The 24,124-nt window shown below is 37.0% G+C and overlaps 1 protein-coding gene and 1 long non-coding RNA gene across 17 annotated transcripts in view; one reads left to right on the top strand and one right to left on the bottom strand.

Annotated features, from left to right (window-relative positions):
- The window catches only part of PAPOLA (poly(A) polymerase alpha), a 63,168-nt gene that overhangs the window by 19,862 nt on the left and 19,182 nt on the right, over positions 1–24,124 (bottom strand). For 15 of the 16 annotated variants that reach the window (XM_045452013.1, XM_045452020.1, XM_045452018.1 and 12 more), the window contains exons 4-15: positions 21,333–21,414; positions 19,223–19,332; positions 18,714–18,767; positions 15,490–15,601; positions 14,713–14,802; positions 14,484–14,622; positions 12,863–12,935; positions 11,427–11,547; positions 10,386–10,470; positions 5,361–5,414; positions 4,722–4,841; positions 3,069–3,178 (exon numbers count right to left, since the gene is read on the bottom strand). In XM_045452013.1, the coding sequence (XP_045307969.1) occupies positions 3,069–3,178; positions 4,722–4,841; positions 5,361–5,414; positions 10,386–10,470; positions 11,427–11,547; positions 12,863–12,935; positions 14,484–14,622; positions 14,713–14,802; positions 15,490–15,601; positions 18,714–18,767; positions 19,223–19,332; positions 21,333–21,414 (1,150 nt within the window). Of the gene's footprint in view, positions 1–3,068; positions 3,179–4,721; positions 4,842–5,360; positions 5,415–10,385; positions 10,471–11,426; positions 11,548–12,862; positions 12,936–14,483; positions 14,623–14,712; positions 14,803–15,489; positions 15,602–18,713; positions 18,768–19,222; positions 19,333–21,332; positions 21,415–24,124 lie in introns of those variants that run through there. The other variant, XM_045452026.1, reaches the window with a different exon arrangement.
- LOC123584291 lies at positions 23,851–24,108 on the top strand. The gene is made up of 2 exons (XR_006705301.1): positions 23,851–23,965; positions 24,024–24,108. It is a non-coding gene; the product is annotated as an uncharacterized LOC123584291 (long non-coding RNA).

The raw sequence follows: 24,124 nt of genomic DNA, 5'->3' as shown, positions 1-24,124 counted from the left end.
CAGCAGAACTGGACAAAAGGAGTTTCTAAAACCCATACCCTTTTGTGCTACCAGTATAATTTACAACTCTAGCCCAATTATGTAACAAATGTAGCAAAAGTCAAGCTTATTAACTACACCTAAACACAGCGTTTCAAGAATCTGCAGAAAAAAGACTTCAAGTAGCAACATGTTCTATTATAGAAATAACTGAATAGAGGTCACAGGAACAAAAACAAAATGCTACAAATAAATTAATCCACCTAAGTTCCAGAGAATCCCAAAATGGAAAAATCAATTCACTCAGTCATACAACGAGTATTTACTGAGCACCTACACTGTATCACACTGTTCCGGACATGGGGGACATAGAAAAGAGTTAAGAGACCAAAAGAACTTTATGGAGTCTACATTCTCATAGTGACAATACAATAAATAGGAAAAAAAGCAAGTAACAAATATTTCGTATCAGATGATGAGAGTGCTACAGAGGGAAACTGAGTAGGGAAGACGAAGAGAGAAGCTGGGCCTGGAAAGTGAGAGGACACGAGCCTGGAAACCCAAGTGAAAGTAAAGAAGTAACTGGCGGACCAGCATTCATTCCAGGAAGAGCCAATGTCAAGGACTCACTTTGGGAATGTCTGAGAAACCACAAAAAGGCCACTGGAGGGAAGGAAAAGTAAAGGAAAAGTTAAAGTCCTTTAACAGCAGTTCTAAAATCCCCAAAGCGCCCAACACAGAAGTTTTTCCTAAAATGGGCATCAGAAGTCACATGGCAACAACACACCCTGATCTAAACTACCAACGTGTGGCTATTTGGTCTCTACCTTCGCTTACTTAATGCAAATACCAAACAGTTCCCCGCAGAAATGTTCCTGTCTCGGACTACCAAATACCAGGCATCGTCCAGTCCCCACTAGGAATCTTACTTACTAACTTTATTACCTTCCTGGCCCTGAGATATATGGATAAAGGATTCTGAACTTACAACAGGAAACAAGGCCAGAGGCATAGTGAGAAGGCCAGATCAAGTAAAAGCTTGCAAACCACAGAAAGGAAGGCCTGAGACTTTTATTCCAAATGAGACGGGTAGCCATTATAGGTTTTAAGCTGGTGAGACATGATCTGGCTTAGTATCATTTTGGACGCTGACTGAAAATAGCTATTATTCTATTAATAGCTGGGCGAGGTCAGGCCGGGGAAACTGTAGTAACTAACGGCAGTAATACAACAGAGCAATGACAAAGGGCCTGGACTGATGTGACGGCAACAGAGATAGCAATTAGTAGCAGGAATCTCAATGAATACTACAAGTGGAGGCAAAAGGATTTTTTCATGCATCAGTATCAAGTATGAGAAAAACAGGAGCCCAGGAGGACTCCAAGATTTCTAGCTTGCACAAATACAGGCATATAGTTGCCAATACCTGAGATTAAAAAGATCTGAAGAGAAGGTGGAAGAGACTGGAAGTTAAGAATTGGAGTACTGAACATATTAAACTTGTTTTCTGAGAAAATCTCACCAAGTATTCCATTAAAATGTTTCAAGATACAGGAAAACTAAACACTTCCTTCCCAAAATAACTACAAGTCCTTTAAAATCTTGATGGTTCATTAGCACAATCTTTGATAAACAGCTAAACTTAGATGAAATGCACAAAACCAATTTTCTAATTCAAGTATCTCTACATGATTTGTTAGTTTATAAATAGTTTAAGTCGACATCAGAATTTTTACTTTGGAAAAAAACATTCTGCGGTGTTCAGCAAGTGAAGTTATCACCCTCCAAAGCACATGCTAAGAAATGTGGAGGAATGTTTTCGTTGTCACAGCAATTAAGGGTTACCACTGCCAGGGACACTAAATACCCTTCAATGTTCCCCACAATAAAGAAATGTGCCACATCCCACTTACATCCCTAGAAATGAAAAACTTGCTTACCGATTATTTGAACCAAGAAATCAGCTCAATTTTACATAAGAAACAGAGTGTTTTTAATCTGAATTTTTCAAGAAGGCAACTACCAGGTGTCTCATTTAGAGTTCACCTTTCAATTTACTGGAAACTTTAGCCGCTGTGTCACCAATGGCAATCCTGCCGCTGGCGGTCTCTTGGGTCACAACAGAGAGCACCTGCAGGAACTCACAGATGTCACGCTGCTGGCGATTCTACACATACGTGTAATCACCTGACTACTTGAGTCTGCCTCCTAGTCACCACACCTGAGCATTTACACACCGAAAGACACACTCTTTTCCTTTCATTTCTTCACACTTAGTGTACGATACTGACTTTTTAACAAACTGGACCGATTTCTGTCTCTCCTCTAAGGAGGTACAAAATGTTTAATGTTACAGCTGAAGGTTCTTAGGGGAAAACTCCTTATTGGGGACAGGTGAAAATGACATACACTAAATTTTTTTTAATGGGGAGAAAAGGAGATGTGTAAGAGGAAAAAAAGAGTCCCTACTCATCACTCTCTCCATGTGTATTCACCATCCTCTTGGAAAGTTGTGCACCTACACACACACACACACACACACACACACACACACACACACACACAGAACAGCCTTAGGTTCTGTGAACTACACCCACCATGTGCACTTTAGTTAAACTGGACTACCTTCTATCTCAGGGTACAGGTTAATGTGAAATGTAGCTCTAATCACCCTATTCTCTACCCATGAATCAACACTGGAGTCTATTATTTGACACAGAGAATAAAATTTCCTCAAGTTACCAGATGTCTAGCTTTGAAAATGTCTAAAGTTCAAGATCACTGAGGCAGTCAGACACAGACTCAGTCCTTCACACAATCAATACTCAAGTGGCATCCAATTTTATAAGTAATTGTGAACAAATTTTAAATGGTCCTCCTTAACTTTAAATCTACAATACGAAAAAATCATTTTTATCTTAGACATGACCAAAACTAATACCTAATCCAAAAACATTAAGATTATTTTGATAACCACTGTTCAATATTCCCAAGTAAATTAACAGTTACTGCAAATATCGCTATGGTATGCATGAAGACAAATTCAAATATGCAAGTTATGGGTTTTGATCATCCAAGTAGAGATATACCTGTATCTGTGAAAGACTGAATATCATAGGTGAGATCAACACTGAGATTTTCAGAGTTTTCTGTTTTTTTAAACACTAACCCAATCACCCACATCGTGCGAAATTCTTCCCTGCAAAGTAAGAAAAGTGTTACTAGTTTATTTCATGAAAATGTTATCAATGTGGTTACAATCTGAGGTACGTGGGAAAACAGGATACAAATGTATAAGCAAACTAAGTTCTAAACCCGAACCGGATCACTACTCCAAGCCCTCCCCCATGCCTGTCATTCCCGCCCCTAACCCTGACCCTATATAAACAGGGTGCTGACGACCAACATTAACGACCCAAAAGTACCAAAGTACAAAAACTATGTTCAAACTGAAGAGGGAAAAGGAATAATGCATTTTAGAAAAATCTGAAACAAAAAAGGTGATTCTAGATATAAAAATTTAACTAGAACTTAACATACATTCCTTAAAATGTTACAACTCAATCAAAAACGTGGCATGGACAATAATGTGACTACAGCATAACAACAGGAACAATGGGTGATTCAGCTACTTTTGAATCTCTATCCGTAGACTTAATAATCTACTGAAAATATCAGTCTTTTAGTAATTTAGATTACAGCAACAAAAAATTATAAAAAGCTCAAATATACAACTCATTTACAGGACTGCAACAGGAAATAACCTGTATAAACAAATCAAAATAACAGCTAAACCACTGCAGCATAATCTCAAATGATCAATTACTTCTATTTTTCAATCTTTCTTTAATGCTACTTTATTATTTTTTTATTTATTTTTTTTTTTTAAATTTTTTTTTTTTTCAACATTTATTTATTTTTGGGACAGAGAGAGACAGAGCATGAACGGGGGAGGGGCAGAGAGAGAGGGAGACACAGAATCAGAAACAGGCTCCAGGCTCCGAGCCATCAGCCCAGAGCCTGACGCGGGGCTCGAACTCACGGACCGCGAGATCGTGACCTGGCTGAAGTCGGACGCTTAACCGACTGCGCCACCCAGGCGCCCCAATGCTACTTTATTTTTTTAAAGCTCGCTACTCAATCTCCCTTCACGTTCCAAATGCAACAAAGTATAAAGCAAAGTAGATTTTGTATGAGTAATAATACAGCAACCACTGAACCAGAAACTGACCTATAAAAGACCCTTAAAAGAAAAACATGAGCCTTTTATTAACAGATCTTCTCAATGTTCCAGAATCCATCACAAATCGGATTTTTGCGAGGTCAAATGAAAGCATGTTCTTTTTTAAAAAATTAAGATAAACAGCAAGACATATTTGGTATAGCAGCTATTCTAACAAGCACCGCACAGTAAGGTGGGGGGGGGGGGGGGGGAGAAATGTAAAGAAATGCTAAAAGGCAGATCTGCATAATTTGAACTCTAATTAGTTAATAGGTACCTCATCATTAGACTATTATCAGAGAAAACAATTTATTTTAGCATTGATTTTTCTCAAGAAATAGTTTTTCTCTTCAAGGTTTCTGATGCGGAAAACCTAAACTATAAATCTCAAATTGGTTTTGTGCCTTATCTGATCAACGGAATAGGGACTCTAGTTATTAAAAATCGACTATAAAAAGCTTCTATGAGTAAAAGCTGAAAGGGAGAGGAGGAAACTAGATTAAGTTAGAAGACTGCTTACTTGTCAGGATTTTCTTTGGGTGCTGGAAATGACTGGGGATTCACATGAGCCAGTGTAATAAATTCATTCTTCTCCAAACTTCCAACCAGGATTCGGATTTTTGATTCCACCAAGCCCACCCTGAACAAATGTCACTTAGTATTAATGAAAATTCTGGTTAATTTAAAAAATAAAATAAAATGCACAAAGTCAAGTATGTTTATGCAAAGCAGTAACAGGAAGTTCACACTTAAACACATGTGAGAGCAGTTCAACCATCTGAACGTCCACAGATAAAACCAGTCTCATGCTCTAACCAAAAATGCTGATGCAAAAACTGAGGAAGGAGAACCAAGCCACATTTCAAACTAAGAAGGTTACAAGAGACATCCCCGCAAATATTTAAAGGATAAAAATCAGGACACTAAAACAAAGCACCTTAAATATACAGTTAATGATACGTGGATCTCCATAAGGGAAATAAAAACGCAAATGGTGTATGGATCCCCAAATCCCTCTACTTCCATTTCAAGTAGTAAAGCTCGGCTTATGAATCAAACCAAACTGGATGGGAGCACAACCTCCTCCCATCTCCTACTGTGCTCTGTAGCTATCTGATTTTTGCTTATTTTTTTCTGATAAGTCTAATCTTATACTCACCATTCTAGGCGCTGTTTTTCTGTTGGCGCACTTGCTAGAAGTACAATATAATGCCTTTGGAGATAAAGACAACATGCTATTTATTTTATTTAACTGCTTTGTGCTGGATATTAATACCATAATGTAATAGCTTTGCGACAGTTACAGATCAGCATCAATTTAGCAAGGGGGGATCGCAATCTCAGTATGTCCATAAAATCATAAAAGCTAATTTTCACAAGTTTCTAACTATTGGTGAGTTTAATTCTTCTAAAAAAAAAAAAAAAAAAAAAAAAAAGAGTGATTTTATAAATAATTACCCCAAAGCAGCTTAATTCAAGGACAATGAATAAACATGAACTGATGGGTTTGGTCCAAAGACTCTGATGGAGTGCTTTCTATCTATAAGCTGCTCACTAAAATATATTAAAACAAAATTGTTTTAATTGAAGTAACGCACCATGGTTTTGGACACAAAAACAGGATCACTAAATACACATATTCTATCAGTAAGTTCAAAACAGTTCAAACACATCATGCTTTTTAACTCAAATTAAAAGGTAGCAAAAATTAAACTGAATACTGAAGGTAGGCCTCAGGATTTTTTTCAAGGAAGAGTGTAAACTTCTATTAAAAAAAAAAAAAAGCAGACTTCACTAACGTGAGATCAACACAGAAATCTGATTTTTATGCGGAATCCAATTCCATCAGAGAAAAGGCAAGTTTTCATTTCACAAAATACCATCAGAACTAAATACCTATTTTTAATCTTTTTAAATCAAACTATTTACAACTAGAGTATAATCCATATAATTTTATAATACCAAAAAACTTTCATCCAATATACTCTTCTACAGAACCCATCTCAGAGGTGCTAGAAGCCAAACTTCTCACCAGAAACGACCTCACAAAAAGCAAACTCACACCGTTACCAAGGATAGTTACTAGTTTGGAAAGCTGGGGTATGATGAAAATTTTTAAATTAGTTTACTCTTTTAAAAGGCTGAACCCCTTATCGTTCACATCTGACGAATGAGGTTTTCGGGCCAAAAGCGGAACGCCTGACCTAGGCCAGGAAAAAAAAACTACTAACCCCAGTTCAAATTAGTCATCTGGAAAAAAAAAAAAAAAAAAAAGAGAGAGCGAGAGAGAAAAAACATTTAGGCAGGTGATAGAGAAAACTTGGGAAGTTAAAAAACATTTTTTAACCATTCTTCCTTAAAATATTCCATTTGTTTGCTTATTATTTACGCTCATTAAGTATTTAAAAACTGGTCACGATTCTTCATCGCTATGTGACCCAGGTGCGAGACTTGTGTGCGTCCTCTGAAAAATAACATCTCTTACTGGCAGGGGAACTGTGAGGTGCTTCAAATACTTATAAACTTAAGGGAACCCAGGCAGCATATGTAAATGTGGAAACACGGAGACAGGTACATGAATACGCAGTTCAAACCACACAGACCAGTGCTTCCTTCACCCCCAGTTTACTTTGTTCTGCATTATTTGGATCAAACCAAATAGGACAAACACAGATGGCCTAAGTAAATAAAAGTTAATAAAAGTCACATAAAAGCACTAAAAGCTCATGCATCTTATGAACACAGACCCACTCAGAGCCCTTAAATGCTCTGAAGTCCACTAAAATCCTAACAAGCTCAGCCACCTTATTTCCAGTCCCTGGGAGATTGGAAATGGGCAACAGTTTGGGGGGGGGGGGGGGGAGAAGATGGAGAAAGAGCTCACAGAAGTCTAACAACTTACAACAGGAGACAGCAAACTATAAAAGCAGGCATGTACACAAAAACAAAAAAAAGCAAAGATGTCTGCATTCACCTAGTACAGGGGACAAAACTCTCAGTCTCTAAACTACTCTTACAACACTATTAAAATGGATGTTCTTAATCACCGCCTTAGTCTTCAGTACAACCAATGTTCTCTATTTACAGAGGCAAAACATACAATCCATTGGAACATAATTTTGTTGGCAATTTAAAGTTTAAAATTTCAAAGTTTAAAGAGTTCAAACTGGTTCTTATCGCAATGGGGGGGGGGCGTGGTAATCTACTCTTGTTACATCCTTCACTCAGCCACATTTAAGCAAATTTAAAGTAGAAGATATTAAATACAGTAATTACATTCAACAGAAATAACCTGCCATTAGGAATCCATTTATAAAACAAAGACTCATCCAACTAAGACACAGAAACCAAATCCCAACCGAGTTTGTTAACAAAGTTTTAAAAACCAAAACTGGTATTCAATTCCTAAGATCTGTACCAGAGAATAGAAAAACCAAGAAGTACTTCAAAATTTAGACTACATATATCTTCTTATCGCTGTCCTAAAGAATGTGATCCCCTATTTCCAACTGCTACTATAATTTGCTTAAGATGTTCAAATGCTTTCAGGAGACACTTTTGAAGCCTTAATGCAATGGTCATTAACTTGACCCAAACTTAAAGTATGTTTCCCCCCCAAAAAAATTTTTTTCACTATAAAAATGTATCCCAAATGAATTAAAACCTATTTAAAAATTCCTAAGAACAATTTAGTTGCTTTTATTACCTAATAACTATTTCCAACCAAAATATAGTATGTAAGTAGGTTTCCTGGCCATTTCATCAGAATATTGTACTTGGGTAAACTACAGCTCAGATATGTGCACTGAAAAATATAATCATCTTAGAGAAAACTCCTCACAATTCCATCTTTAATTCAGAAACAAAAGTTTACAGTTTAGTATTTTGTTTTTAAAACATTTTAAGGCTAATTATTCTATTCACACATACACCTTGAAATTATAATCCTACGCCCTAGAGAAAACGTTGGCCCCTCCCTGTTACCTCTCCTCCTTTTTCCAATTGAAATGGAACACCTGAATGAAGTATTCACATTTCCTATGTCAACGATGATTACCTTTATTGCTATGTGTCAACCTGAATTATCTTAAAGGAAAAACATGAGAATTATCTTCTTGCAGCTATTTAAAATTGAACAGAGCGAGGTTATCCCTTTTTCTCAAAGAACACGGAGATCATCTGGAAGATGGACTTGTCTGCTTTATAAGACAAATGAAATTTCCCCCATGGTTCCCACCCTTCCAAGAACGACAGGCAGGGATATTACAACCTAAGATCCAATACATAACCAACGGCCCTGGTTTCAGGACACACTAAGCCAACTCTGACTCAAGAGACAACTAAGGATTTCGATTCAGTTGTACAGCCCACTTGGGGGGTATTACACGTGATACGTTAAAAGGAAAACTTCAAACCTGTGACTACCTGCACACTCTAATGATAGTAAGCACTAGACTATTCTAAAGAAGAACATTTTGGGAGAAGTTAAAAATACAAATGGGATTTGGAAGATGAAACTAGCCCATTATTGTCATGCTTTCAAATCTGTTTTCCCAGGACTCACAGCTAAAACTTAAATTTTTCTGATAGAATGCCCTCTATTTGTTGCTACTTCCTCATATCTCATCATGCTTGAAGTCATTTTTGATCACCTAAAATGATTTGTTTCAAGAGAATTCAGTAAATAATCTGTAACCTTTTAATCAGTCCATTGAAGACCTTATAGGGACCATCTGGTGTCAGTTAAAGGACAGCTCAAAACTTTTAAAGGAAAAAAGATTAAGCAAGGTTTAAAAAAAAAAAAAAAAACCCTTCAAAGCTCTAGTAATGCAAATTTATTCTAATAGATGACACTATCAAGGTTTCAATTTCAACAATTAATCTTTCTTCAAGTGAAGGAAGCCATTTCAGAAACCTCATTCTACCCACCTCGAGTTCTACCAGGAAGTGATAGGAAGAATGAATCTAATTTCGTCTTTGATTCTCAGGGATTAAGAGATGCTGATACTTTTCTACAAAACCAGTTTCTTCCTTATTCTCCATACAAGTAATTAAGTAATTTGATGTTGTAGTTTTTAAAGTATCAGAATATATGTTTATTAGTTTAAATGTTCAAAAGGTACTTCCTCCACATTGGCTAAAATAAAAACAAAAACAAAAACAAAAAAAAAAACAAAAAAAAAATCTGCCAAATGGAAAAGCACAAACTTACGGGGAATAATAAACATGAGCATTCAATGTTATGCTATTTAAGTTTTTTACTGACAACGCAGTGCTCCCAGAACACAACAATTAAGCTGGCTCCATATTGCTTTTTCATGCAAAAGATACAGAAACAAAACACAGAGACATCATGAAGGTCATCATTCTTGTTTTTAATTGGGGAAATAGCATAAAGCAACCTTGCTTAGATTATTACAAAACACAATCCAACACAAGATCAAATGGTCAGGAAAGTTTCAAGCATTAAAGAAAAAAAAAATTTTAAGTGGGACTTTGGCAAGTTTTCAGCTCAGGGCAAATAAAAGTGCAAGTCCGTTTTTTTTGTTTTAAAAAGTAAGATTTATTATAACTTACAATTTTCATCAAAACCAACACAATCAGGCTTTTAACCTGTACTATGGTATTATCATTATATTAAAACCATTAGTAAAAAATATTACACCCACTTAGATCCCAAGAAAATTATTTGTAGCAATGTCGGAAGGGGCTTTATTAACATTAGGGGGAAATGGTAGGCCAATCATGTGCTTTACCTACTGGAAACCCTTTCCTGACTCTATGTTGACATTTTATTAGCTCTGCCTATGTTCATATAGGATCTCAATGGTAAGTTTCCAGAGCTAGCTGGAAATAGTTTCCTAAGAGAGAACAGTAACCACAGATTTCAACTGCTCACTCCTTTGCCAAAGCATACAGATTGAGAGTTCAGGTGACGACTGAGACGCCTATAGGATGGATGCTGCTACATACGTGGGAGTTGGGTTACACCAGGTAGCAAACGGTAGGGGCTACACTTCACCTCAACAAAGAAAAAATAAGGGGTCTACTAAAATCAGTACAACCTTTGTGACAGGAAGGAAAATTTAAACTACATTAGCCTAGCAAGAAGAGAGGTCACATATGCTACCATTAAACCATTACTTAAGAGAGTAACATGTCTGACATGCCTTAAAATACATACTTGTACTTTTGAAAGAAGTTTGGAGCTTCAAAAAGTTTGGACCACTCTGCCTTACTCAGCAAAATTTCATCTGTGATAGCAAGACCTAAATTAAAAACATATTAAAATGTTGGCATGCTTCGGTCTAACAATCTAAAATTTTAAAGATCTTAAACATACCACATGCATTCACTATAATCCTAAAATCATAACTTTAACAAATAGCAATTTTGGTCTATCGACTTTACAGCACAGAGACTCTTACATACATACACACTTTTCAAAAAGCTGGAGGATTTTTTGAGAGCCAGGTTTCTGGTAAATTACCATTACTCTAATTGCCATGCTCATAGGATGACTCTCTCCAAAAACTGAAGCACTGTCGTTAACCAAGAAAGAAAAATTTCCCCAAAGCTCTGATTCTTGCCTTTCTAAAAACAAGCTTCCTGATGTTCCTAAGCGACATCCTCCCATGAAGAGCCTCTTCAGACTACAGAAAAGAATCTTACACTTCTGAGTTTGAAGCCGGTAGTGGTACAGCTAATTCTGTTTCCTTGACTATTATCAAGCAAATCAAACAATCCTGTTTCAGCTACTTCCCTCAAAGACCTTTTTAGGCAAGGAAATTAACCGTACTGCTGCGAATGGAAGTTTAGAGGTTTTTCCAAAATAATAGGCACTTTGGCCCCAATCCTGCTCAAAGCTCTTTCCAAGTATATACAGTGCCTGGTAAAAAGCATCTCTCACGTCACCCAGTGGAGACAAACTGGTAGCATTTAAAACTGTACATGGCAATGGTATGGCACTAAAGCAGCCCGTAAAGGCACAGCCAAGGAGACAGCTTCAAACTGGTTAACTTTCCAGTATATAATCAAACATAATTTGCCTCAAAGGAATTGAATGGAGCTTTTCAAGTCACTTCTCAAATATATACTGTAATCAATCAATAAACACCAAAACCCACTTCAGTGAATGCTTTCTTCAATTTCAACTGTATAACTGGGTCTACAATGGTATGTAAATCCTTCGTGTATAAAGGAGAGCATAAGGATAAACACTTACCTTGTTTAAACTCCTCAACCATGACCATCCGTGTTGAAACGGACACATTGTACGTGGAGTTCTGTTGTGGGTATGCTGGTGTAATTATAGGCATAAGATGGTACCTATCACTGGGGTTTACCTACATACAACAACAGCCAATCAGTTTCTTCAAGTACATATGCAACAGATACTTGGACTTTTTACCCCTTGTTAAACTGAACCAATGATTAAATTTTAGTTCACTCATAGCTGGAGTTGAGAAAGAAAAACCATGTAAGGAGACATTGTTTTTACAGAATTTCTTTATAGAATCAGAGATTTGGTCTAAACTAAAGGTTTGCTTCAATCATTTGGGCATGACTATTCTGGCAACCTTAAACAGTGTACCTGTCGAGCAAAAAAAGTTCTAGTTGGGCATCTACTGATGTTTAGTTTTTCTTTTTTCAACAACAGAAATGGGGATGCACACATAATTATACTTTTCAGAAACGTCCTGACAGTGTTCTGTGCAAAACAAATTTTAAACAAGATGGAAACGTAGTTTTTAATGTACCGTTAACTTAAAGGAAATATAAACTTATTAACACATGCGGAGACTAGGTTACCCATGGTGGTACCATTTTAAGAAAAAAATGAAATGACTTAATAACTTAATCTGTATACTAATGATACGTGACATATTTCCACAAAGGAAATGGTAAACTCACATCCTTCCAAAATTAAATGCTTGGGGTTTGGAAAACTTGAAAATACATAGCTTGATGTAATTAACAGATTTTAAAACTGACATTATTTTCAATACTGCAATAAGACAGCAAATTAATGTAGAAAATCGAATCTATAGACCTTAAAGTCTTATTGAAACCTATGTTTATCAATTAAAAAATTGCTTGTTAACATTTAAACTGAGTAAGCGATAAAGGTCGTAATTTCCCATAAAGCAGAAAAGAAGCTCTTCTTTTAGCCCAACCAGGTTTTTGTAATCTGAAATATCCCAACCAATTTTTAAAATTACATCATAATAATCAGAGCGATACTGCTTAGAAGTTATCTGCCACACGTAAACATTAGACAGTTCTCCTACCACAACCCAATTTTAACATTTAGATCAAATAAAAAAATACAGGGATTTTGAGTATCTTTTATTTTTTTTTAAGCACAAATGCCCACACAACTTTGACTTACAAGGTAGTTCTATATAGAATAAATTAAAATGTTAGTGAACTTGATATTATAAACTATGTACAATTAAATGGAGTTTACAGGGTACATAATTATGCTTCTCACATCAGAGGACAATTATAGTTGATGTTATCTAAAAAAAAAAAAAAAGTGTAATACGGACATGTCCACTCATACGTAAAAGGATGGGAAGTCTCCCTGAAGATTATGCAGATGATTTTTACTTGTTATTGCACAGTGCGAATTTGTAGGGGAAAAAATAATACACTAACCCTTGGGTCCCATACAGGCAAATTAAGATTGCATTCTTCAGGCTGTTTCAATAGCACTGGATTTGGCCATTCCCTGTTTAAAAAGATTGTAGCACTTGATAAGACTATTGGATATTACCATCTAAACGTATTTTGTTAAACATACAGCATTTGTGAATGTGATCCTTCTTCATTCATTTTGCCCTCTTGATATATATAATCTCTTACTCCTTTCTGTTGATGTTAACACCACTCAAAATACTTTTCCTCTATGAAATTAACTTAAACCATTTGGTAGCTTTCTTAGGCTGCAGTCAAAACATCTTCTCTGACTCTCAAAGAACTGATAAAGCGCTATTCTTTTTTTTTTAGTACTATCCCAGGACATTTGATGTGTTCACCTCAACCTTCAACAGGATAAATCCCTCTTGAAAGATAAAAATCCTCTCTTTATACTAGCTATGTTCAAAGACAAGTGAGGACGAAAAAGTTCACTCATTTAGACAAAGGAATATGAATAATTACAGAAATTGATTTGGAAAATTTTTCTCTATCTCACGACTTAAAAGTTGTTAACATGAATATGTGTAATGAAACCTTGTGACGCAAATACGTTGTTTTCAAGACGCACTCTATGAGTTAGCTACCTCAGTCTTTTATGGAAGTGTTTAAAAATTGGAAAACATTTGCCACCCTTAGTATCAAGCTTAGCTTTTTAGAAATATTGTTTGCTATGTATGTGTAACATTACAGAAATCCTGACATCCTGTAGTCAATCTCCTCAAAATTGATTATATGTGATTAAGTGCTATCAAATCTGTAAATAACAGACTGTGTACTGAAAAGTGTGGCATAGTTCTAAATTATATTTCCAATAACTCAAATTTTTGTAAAAGTAATTAAAAAGAACTGTTTTTGCAGAGGGAGTAGGTACAGGGGTTCGTAGGTATAGAGTGGGAAGACAAATCTCTGATACCAATTTGATTAAAAATCAAGAAACTGAATCTTTTAGGCCAAAGCAACTAATATGAATTGGCAATAATGTTTTATCTTACTTTTCTAAAAGAAATAATGTTTGACAAATGTGAACATAATGAAATGAGGAAGCTTTAAGGGAAAAAAAAAAAAACTCTCCTGGGTCAATGACTAATCTCCGAGGGATGACAAATTGCCATTTTTTACACATTTATATTCTGAAAAGCTTTTTACATACAATTACATTTTTAATGCTTTGCCAAAGATAAATGGGCAACTGAAACAAAAAACAATTCCCAAAACTAATGACCTACAAGTTTAGAAGAATCCAAAGAGTAAAAGAAGTGGTATATATAAATTTTATCCAAAGTTCCTGAAACGGATACGATTCATTGGATTTTAGCAGACATGACAGATAAAATTCAGGGTTTATTTGCAGGATAAGAAGCACAAAAAGCACCTGCCTTACTATCCTGGGAAAGCCAGGAAAAAGGAACGGAATTCAGGCTTGCCATTTTCTACACAATATGATCTCCCCAAGTCTACCTAAATGGCTACGTCATGAACTAAAACTTCAATCTGAAACCAGCTGCAGAAATGTCATAGAAATAAGACTAAACTTCAGTGTCTACAATCAATTTTATTTTAATATAATCTAAACACATACCATTTAGAAAATACCAAGAAAAATTTATGTACAAGAGTTGACGCTATTGCATTTGGATAAAGCTGGCAAGTTCTTGCTACTAGCATAGCCCAGGAAACACCACCGAGGAAACCTAATATATTGGAATAGATGTTGTGGCCTGTTGATAAGGGAAAAGCAAAAAGAAAAGTTAGTGTTGAACAAAAGTTTAAACATTTTTAATAAGCTAGCCAACAAATTCTGAACTCACGTTTGGCCCACAGTTTGATAGCTCTCAGAGTTAACCTGAAGTTGTCAATGTTTGGTACTAGATGTAAAATTTCATCGGTTACCCTGCAACCTGATTAACAGGGAGTGAAAAAACAGAACATTAAATCATCAAAAGTTTAATGACCATATTTCTTTTCAATTTTCTAAGACTGATGTCAAACTTAAATAAAAACATTTTACAGAATCAGTAACGTTAACTGATTTAAAAAGCAAATAAAAAACCTAAAACTTGTATCTCCTATCACAAGTATTACCATAAACCAAAGAGTCTGAACTATAATCTACCTAATCTCAAACTTTCATCAGATAAATTAAAACGTCTTCCAGTCCAGATATGCTGAGAAGGGTTTCCTCCCCCTAAGTTTCCAAGAATTATTCTTTGACAGCAAGGCAACAAGCAACGTAAATTCAACAGTGTTCAAAATTAACCCCTTTAAACACAACATCTGAAAAGGTTACAAAGGATCATCATCATCACAACTAATTCGGTTATATAGTGAAACCTACACCACTAGCAACAGAGTACAGATGTCAGTCTTTAAATGTCCCAGAAAGAAAACACATTAACAGTTCAAAATACCAGTGAATAAAATAAATTCCCTCTGGCAGTCTAGCTATTAAGTAACGTGTATTTTATCTGACTCGCTATGGGTAAATAGCATGGCTATAAAAAACTCCATTATAAAATCTGAGTTAAAAACGATTTCATATTTGACAAGAACAGCTACTACACAAATGGAAGTGGGTTTTAACATACCGTTAAGACTTCTTATGCATCTTATGTCTAAATTCTTAAGCAGACTGTCGTCTCGTAAGTCCAAGTCTTCCGGAATAGTCTGCAGTGCTAATCTTGCAAACAAAATATCAATCTAGAACAAAAACAAAACTCAATGTTCCATATACATCAAACTATTTTTAAGGCATTTCTTTAAAAAATCAAAACACTTGGGGCGCCTGGGTGGCGCAGTCGGTTGAGCGTCCGACTTCAGCCAGGTCACGATCTCGCGGTCCGTGAGTTCGAGCCCCGCGTCGGGCTCTGGGCTGATGGCTCAGAGCCTGGAGCCTGTTTCCGATTCTGTGTCTCCCTCTCTCTCTGCCCCTCCCCCGTTCATGCTCTGTCTCTCTCTGTCCCAAAAATAAATAAACGTTGAAAAAAAAAAAAAAATTAAAAAAAAAAAAAATCAAAACACTTAATACTCTTTAAAGCCAGGATCTTCTCATCAACTATAAACATGACAATGCCTCCAAAAGGCCAAACAACACGAATCTGTACCACAGGTATTTTTTTTTTAATTTTTTTTTTAACGTTTACTTATTTTTGAGACAGAGAGAGACAGAGCATGAACGGGGAGAGGGTAAGAGAGAGAGGGAGACACAGAATCTGAAACAGGCTCCAGGCTCTGAACCATCAGCACAGCACAGAGCCTGACGCGGGCCTTGAACTCACGAACTGCGAGATCATGACCTGAGCCGAAGTCAGACACTTAACCAACTGAGCCACCCAGGCGCCCCTGTACCACAGGTATTTTAATCAGATGTTTAAAAAACATAGCACTATGAAAGAGAACTTGAATAAATACCTACTTGTCGTTTTAGTCATACTTACTAAGTTTTATTTACTAAAGTTCATTAACGCAAAAATTAACTGTTTAGTTCTCCCTCTATATGAACTGTGAATTGATCATATATGAAACAATACAGTGCCCAAATACAAGGCCAGTATCCCTACATTTAGCCCAAATACAGCTGCCAGTAAAAAGGGAGCTCCTTATGTTTAAGAACTTACATATCTGTAACATTACACTATATTTCCCCAACTTAGTTTTGACTAAATAGAAACAACCCCCAAAAAAACACTAGCTAATTCTGAAGGCTTAGAGAATGAAACGGACAACACTTTTTCCCTTTTCCTCAAGAAAAGGTGAGAGCACGAAGAAACGGCATGGATTTGGTTGTTATTCCTGAGGGCATGATTTCATGGTTCTAAAACTTCGGATGCTGTCTATGTCTAAAATAAGCCTCTTAGAGTATCAATTTAAAAAGCAGTATTTTAAGAGCTTATTGTGAAAAATCACTCAAACATGCACCTATAGACCAGAAAAACAGCTGTACACTTTTATAAATAATTCCTCATGGCACAGGATAAAAGTTCCAATGAGGGGCGCCCGGGTGGCTGAGTCGGTTAGGCGTACAATCTTCAGCTCAAGTTATGATCTCACGGCTTGTGAGTTCAAGCCCTGCTTCGGGCTCTGGGCTGACAGCTCAGAGCCTGGAACGTGCTTCAGATTCTGTGTCTCCCTCTCTCTCTCTTTCTCTGCCCCTCCCCTGCTCATGCTCTGTCTCTCTCTCAAGAATAAACATTAAAAACAATTAAAAAAAAAAAAAGTTCCACTGAAACAAATTCCAACATCCAAATAGCTCCTCCAATATAGACAGAAATAATGATCATGTGCTTACAAAAACAGATACCTCAAAAAGCAACTCAAGGAGACTGCCAATTAAAGTTAGGATAAAATGGGGGTGGCTGGCTGGCTCAGTCCATTAAGATGATCTCCCGATCATGGGATTAAGCCCCGTGTTGGGCTCTGCACTGAGCGTGGGCCCTACTTGGGACTGTCTCTCTCACCTCTCTGCCCCTCCCCAACTGGTGCATGGCGCACACGCGCTCTCACTCTCTCTCTAATAAAAATAAACTTAAAAAAAAAGTTAGGAAAAAATGATTTTTAAAATGTTGCAATGTAAACACATTCCCTAAAACTGTTTTTTTTATATAACGTATGGACAGAAAACGAATACATTAAATATTTCGAGTAACCATTTGGTTTTCATCTCCATCTTGAAAAGTTTACACAATTGAGTTGGGTCTTCCACCAAAACACAACCTCCTATCTTTTGATAACGTTCCTTTGGGGAAAACAGGGCACTGCTATACGTTACAGATGGTTTTATATTTATTTCAACATTGACAACAAATCTATCTAAACCTGACAAACCTGACAAACCTCAATTTAACATTTTATTTCAACTTATTAAGGACCTTTACTAAATTTAACATTTAACGTGTACTTATTTTATATCTACTTTTCAAGGACGATGGAGCTGGGCATCTTATGTAGTAATTATAGAAGTCGCTTTTCTTGTAAACAATAAAGCATTACCCTTCCAGTTTTCAGAATTTTACAATCTGCACTATGACTACCAGTGGCTTCCCAGCACCATTACATACGGCAGAAGTGACACAGGTAACTGAAGGCGCTTCACTGTCTTATCAGCTTTGTTCCAACTGCCTTCTCTACAAATGTGGAAAGTAGCAGACAGAAATGAGTGTCATCTTAAGAATTTGGAACTCCTAAATCCTCCCCTCCCAGAAAATAGCTCTGCATACACAGTATCAGGTCACAGTTTTCTCTGAACTTCTTAAATATTTCATTTAAATGAGGTCAAGGCAAAGTTCTATCTGCAAAAATAGATTGTGTTATTGCCTTAATGAGATTAAAAGTCTATAAAATTTGCATGTGGAGAACCTACCAAGTAAATGGTTCCACAGAAGCATTTCAAAGTCAATGTTGCATTATTGCTGCCTATATTTTAGCTCTCAATTTCATGAGGCTCTTTTTAAAAGACTAAAACTGATATTGTACAAAGAACAGGGAGTCAATTCCGTCAAAAATTTTTAATTTTTATGTTTTTATTTATTTTTGAAGGAGAGAGAGTGACAGAGCATGGGCAGGGGAGGAACAGAGAGAGAGGGAGTCACAGAATTCGAGGCAGGCTGCAGGCTCTAAGCTGTCAGCACAGAGCCCGATGCGGGGCCCAAACTCACGAACTGTGAGATCATGACCTGAGCTGAAGTCAGACGCTTAACCGACTGAGCCACCTAGGCTCCCCCCCAAAAAAATTTTAGTATCATACCAACTCAGCAATTAAAATAAACTTTCAGCCTACCCCATTCAAAATTACACACAGCAAGAACTGCCTTACCTCTATCCCATCAAAACACAGTTTGATAACTGGTACAAATGCCTCTTCAACAGCCTGTAAGAAAATGAAATAAACTCAGTGTCGCTGCAAGTACAGATTAGACCTATACTAGTTTTAGCACTTGTAAGTGAATGGAATTATTTGAAACTGCTTATACATAATTTAGCAAAATACCTGACAAAGACTAGGTTCTCAGCAACTAGCTTTAAGACACTAGGCTCTTGAATCAGACAAACCTAGGTTCAAATCCTTGATTTCTGCCACTCAGATATGTCATTGTGGCTACATCGCTTAATGTTTATTTTGTTTGCCTGATTTCCTACTCTGTTCATGGGATTAAATTTATGATTTCAGACTTGTTGTAAAGAGTAAAATGCAAGCATACATGTTAAGCACTTGAAAGGGTCTGGCAAACTGCAAGAGCTCAATAAATGACGGCTACACCATAAAATTCACTCAGTTCACTGATGTTTATAACTCCTCCCCTTTCACCCCAAACATTTACGCACTCTTAAATCTTTTACTTCTTCCTGTAATTTCAACTTATCATAGAATGAGGTGAAAAAGTCACTTCGATCAACATGTCTTGGTGCAACACACAACGCATCAATATCGGCACCTAAAAAAAATTAAGCCCATCAACCACTAATTACTATACAAGAAAATTATTTTACATCTTATCATGGCAGTACTTGATGTTGAGAATCTGTTAACATTATACCGGTGAGCCTCTACAAATGTGCCCTTCCCCTTAAAGAAAGTACTGGTCAATATAGGGAAAACGTCATCTTAATTGATGGGATATCTTTTTTCCTACAGCATCCTATTTATAGCGGCCCAGGTGACTGGGAGTCAAACAAAGGGGACTCAGATCGGACTTTAATGGTGAAGAGGGGGAACTATTCAAGAATACACCCAACATCCTGATGTTGCTAGTCATAGCCATGTTCATTAGCAAACCACACACACACACACACACACACACACACACACACACAAACACACACACGGTTTTCTTCTACACATTCTGTGACTGGTACTTACAAGCCTCTATCTGGACCCTAAATGGGACCTATAGCATAAAGTTCAAAAAGGATCACTGGCAAGAATCAAAGAGGCAGACCAATGTAAGGTATCTGTTACAAATTCAGTGCCTGATAGTAGGCCAGCACAGAGTACATAGGGGAAACACAAAAGAGATGACTTAAATCAAGAACTAGGATCCTAAAAGGGAAAGATCAATGTGGAATCAGGTCAACATAGTCATTCTCCTAGAAGACTCAATAGCTAAGGCATTACTCCGAAGGCTGTATATTTAGCACATACATGAAAGAGAAAAGCGTACCCGTACAGGACACATCAGAAGCAAATGCACTAACTACCACTGGCACGGAGCAGCGGGAGATGGGGAGGAAGGAGGCCAGAACAAAGAGAACACTACACTGGCAGACACTTTTAACACAGAAGCCTGTGGTTAATGGCTGAAGAATCCTGGTTCCGCCAAGACACGACTGGGAGAAACTGTCCAAGCCTATTGCCTCTTTAAGTCTCAGACTTCTATTTGTTAGCTGAGAATAAGAGTACTGAGGAATAAATAAGATCATGAAGACGAGAGCTTATTATTAAGGAGCCCAATAAATGTTCTCTGCCATGACAACAGCTTCACTGGGTATTTATTTGCACAGAGGAAAAAACTACAAGTGCAAGTGAGAAAATACTGCCAGTGATTACCAGTAGCTGCAGATACACACTGTTTTGGTTCGTTTTTTGGCTTAACTGTATTTTACAACTGTGGGGGGAAAAAAAGCATGGGGAAGAGGAAAAAAAAAAGCAAGCAGAAAAGAAAATCCACAGGTCTTTTTTAAAAGCTTTAATTCATTTTTGTTCTCATCTCCCAACTTCTTTTTCTTCAGGTAGAGGAAATGATATAGAGAACAGCACTGTCCAAAAAAGAACTCTCCAGGGGCGCCTGGGTGGCGCAGTCGGTTAAGCGTCCGACTTCAGCCAGGTCACGATCTCGCGGTCCGTGAGTTCGAGCCCCGCGTCGGGCTCTGGGCTGATGGCTCAGAGCCTGGAGCCTGTTTCTGATTCTGTGTCTCCCTCGCTCTCTGCCCCTCCCCCATTCATGCTCTGTCTCTCTCTGTCCCAAAAATAAATAAACGTTGAAAAAAAAATTAAAAAAAAAAAAAAAAAGAACTCTCCAATGAGAAAAATGTTCTATATCCGCACTCTGCAACACGGGAGGCACTGCATTTTTTTTTAATTGAAGTACAGTTGACATACAATCTTGTATTAGTTTCAGGTGTACAACACAGTGATTCAACAACATTATATATACACTATGCTGTGCTCACCACTCTCAGTCACCATATTACTACACAACGTCACTGCAATACTACTGACTATATTCCCTATGCTGTACAGAACTGAATTTTTTCATTTACTTAATACTGTATTGGACAGTGCAGGTTTAGAAGGCATCTTTATCTTCTTAACCAACTTTAGGCCCCTTGAAGTAGTCTATCTCCCACGCAAACCTAAACTGAGATGAATGTGTCATTATGATGTTTAAGAACTAAAACAAGTACTCCGTCTCAAGATAATTAAAACAGTATTTACCTTTTGTATGTACTCCTAATCTGTAAGATCCAAATGTAAAAATTTTTCCTCCAACATTTTCAATTACAGATTGTGGAAGATTCTGTTTAAAGAAACAAAAAAAAAATGGGTATTTTGTCAGGGGAGTACAAAGGAAATTATTGCAAATAGCACTATATATGAAAAAAAAAAAAAAAAAAAAACAACTCCAAGTAAGAATTCAGTGCACATTTATGGAGGCAAAACAAACTCTATAAGCTCTACAAAATACCAGGCCTTCATGTATCAACCAATTTTGAAATTCAGGCGATTTCCAACTTTTAATGAGCATTCTTTACTGACCCAAACCACTTTAGAATTTTGCCACATTTCTGGAAACTGCTATAAAAGAGGACTGAGAGTGTGTAATTCCATTGGAGCCGTGTTAGAAGCAGATTTTTACTCATTTTTATTCATGACTAAGATGTTGCACCCATCATGAATGTTAGAATATTAAAAAAAACACATATTCTGACTGCTTAGATTACATTCAATGATCATATTGAATACCCCATAGTACATCACAGTATAATTTTACCGTATCGAAAGTGACTTTAAGGGGCGCCTGGGTGGCGCAGTCGGTTAAGTGTCCGACTTCAGCCAGGTCACGATCTCGCGGTCCGTGAGTTCAAGCCCCGTGTCAGGCTCTGGGCTGATGGCTCAGAGCCTGGAGCCTGTTTCCGATTCTGTGTCTCCCTCTCTCTCTGCCCCTCCCCCGTTCATGCTCTGTCTCTCTCTGTCCCCAAAAAAATAAAAACGTTGAAAAAAAAAAAAGTGACTTTAAGGCCAATACGGCTACATAATAGTTCAGATTCTCAAAAGGTTTTGGTGGGATGACTGAACAGAAAACTTACTGACAGTTTCTTAGAGGAGAAACACCCAGAAAAAGGAAAGGAAAGCATTTAAAAATCATCTTCCTGACCCTGGTACTCATCTTCCTGACCCACGGTACTCACTATGGTGAGTATTTAATGCCCCTGGAAGTAAGGATAATACATGCCCAAACAAAAAACAATTTTAACGTGTGCCAGGTCAATGTTTCTCTTCACTTTCTAATTCCTCAGTAAAGTCTGATTCACTACCAAACCCCATATCATTCCTCACCTCCCCTAAATAACATAAACAGTGTTACTTCATACTCCAAAACCCTAACAATCAATCATAAAGATTCAGGGACTCCCTTGTGTTTTAAGGACACTTTTGATCATCACCTACAGAAAACAGACGATCTGTATGTAAAATATTACATTTTTTTGTCTTCCTATATTTTGAAAACTAAAAACCTCACATGCAAAGATGGCCTGGTTATTTAAATTAATCCAGTAAGATGCTGCTGAAATAGGTCTACAAAGGGAGTTAGGAAGAAGCCACCTGAGAACACTGACTTCCTAGTAAAACACAAATCTTCTGGACGAGCAAGCTCTAAAGAACTGTCCAATATAGTAGCCCTCAGCTTCACTTCACTATTAAGCACTTGAAAACACAGCTAGCTTGGCTGAGGAACTGAATATTTAATTCTACTTCATTTAAACTGAAATACCCACACGTGGCTAGTGGCTACTGTATTAGTACACATTTAGACATTAACAGGTTTATAGCTATTTCAATAATCGTTACCCATGGGGCGCCTGGGTGGCTCAGTTGGGTGAGCATCCGACTTCAGCTCAGGTCATGGTCTCACAGCTTGTGAGTTCGAGCCCCGCGTTGGGTTCTGTGCTGACAGCTCAGAGCCTGCTTCAGATTCTGTGCCTCCCCCTCTCTCTGCCCTAACCCACTCTCATTCTGTCTCTGTCTCTCTCAAAAATAAATAAACATTAAAAATAATAATAATAATAATAATAATAATAATTTAAAAAATAATAATTGTTACCCAGAAATGAAGAATGAAGATTCTTTAATTCAGGGCACAGAAAAGTATTTTAAGTTGCAAGTCTTTTTTTTTTTTTTTTTAAGTCTTAGGATATACACAGCAAACAAGACAACTGAAGTAAAATTAAAATTTTATATAATTCCCCCCCTCCCAAAAGACTAAAAATGATTTGGAACTATATATTAAATCACTGTTTCTCAACCAGGGATGATTCTGCTCCTCAAGGAACATATGGCAACATCTGGAAATATTTTGGGTCATAATTTGGAGAGATGGGGGGAGGGAGGACAGGGGCGGTGTATCTAGTAAAAATGGGGCCAGGGATAGATAGCAACCTTAAAAAAGAACTCTCTGATCCAAAAATACCAACAGTGTCAACATCAAGAAATCCTATATCAAGTCTTAAAACTGAGGAAGAAATTCTCTGTACAAAAGGCAAACACAAACGAACAAAATTTATGAAGCCTAACCTCAGTCCCATTCTCTAACCAACTTAATACTTGCAGTTAAGCTATCCAGAAAAGGACACCAATAAATTTGAACAGGAATGAGCATTAATTTCATTAATCCAAACAAAATTTCTACCCTCAGAAAAACCAGCAGGAAGAACTCTATCAAGAATTACTGGTTAAAGAAACTTACGAGGAGGCACTTGAGGAAGTAGGTGAAACAAAACTATCAATGAAGCAATATGCAGTTTTCACATCAAATAAATCTAAGTCCTGGCTTTGTCTACTTGGCTGCGGTTTTAAACTTAAACATCTAACACAATGCCATTAAAACATAGCTGTTTCCCTCAGAAGGTTAAGGAAACACGAAGTTCGATAAAGGAGGAAAAAATACTTAAGTTTGGACATCTTCTGCTCAGCTCAAAAAGAACTTCCTTTTGAAAATCTCCTTCGTG

Source organism: Leopardus geoffroyi, chromosome B3, assembly GCF_018350155.1.
Source record: "Leopardus geoffroyi isolate Oge1 chromosome B3, O.geoffroyi_Oge1_pat1.0, whole genome shotgun sequence".
Lineage (NCBI taxonomy): Eukaryota > Metazoa > Chordata > Mammalia > Carnivora > Felidae > Leopardus > Leopardus geoffroyi.
The sequence above is the reverse complement of the archived record's forward strand: the minus strand, read 5'-3'. Positions and strand labels throughout refer to the sequence as shown.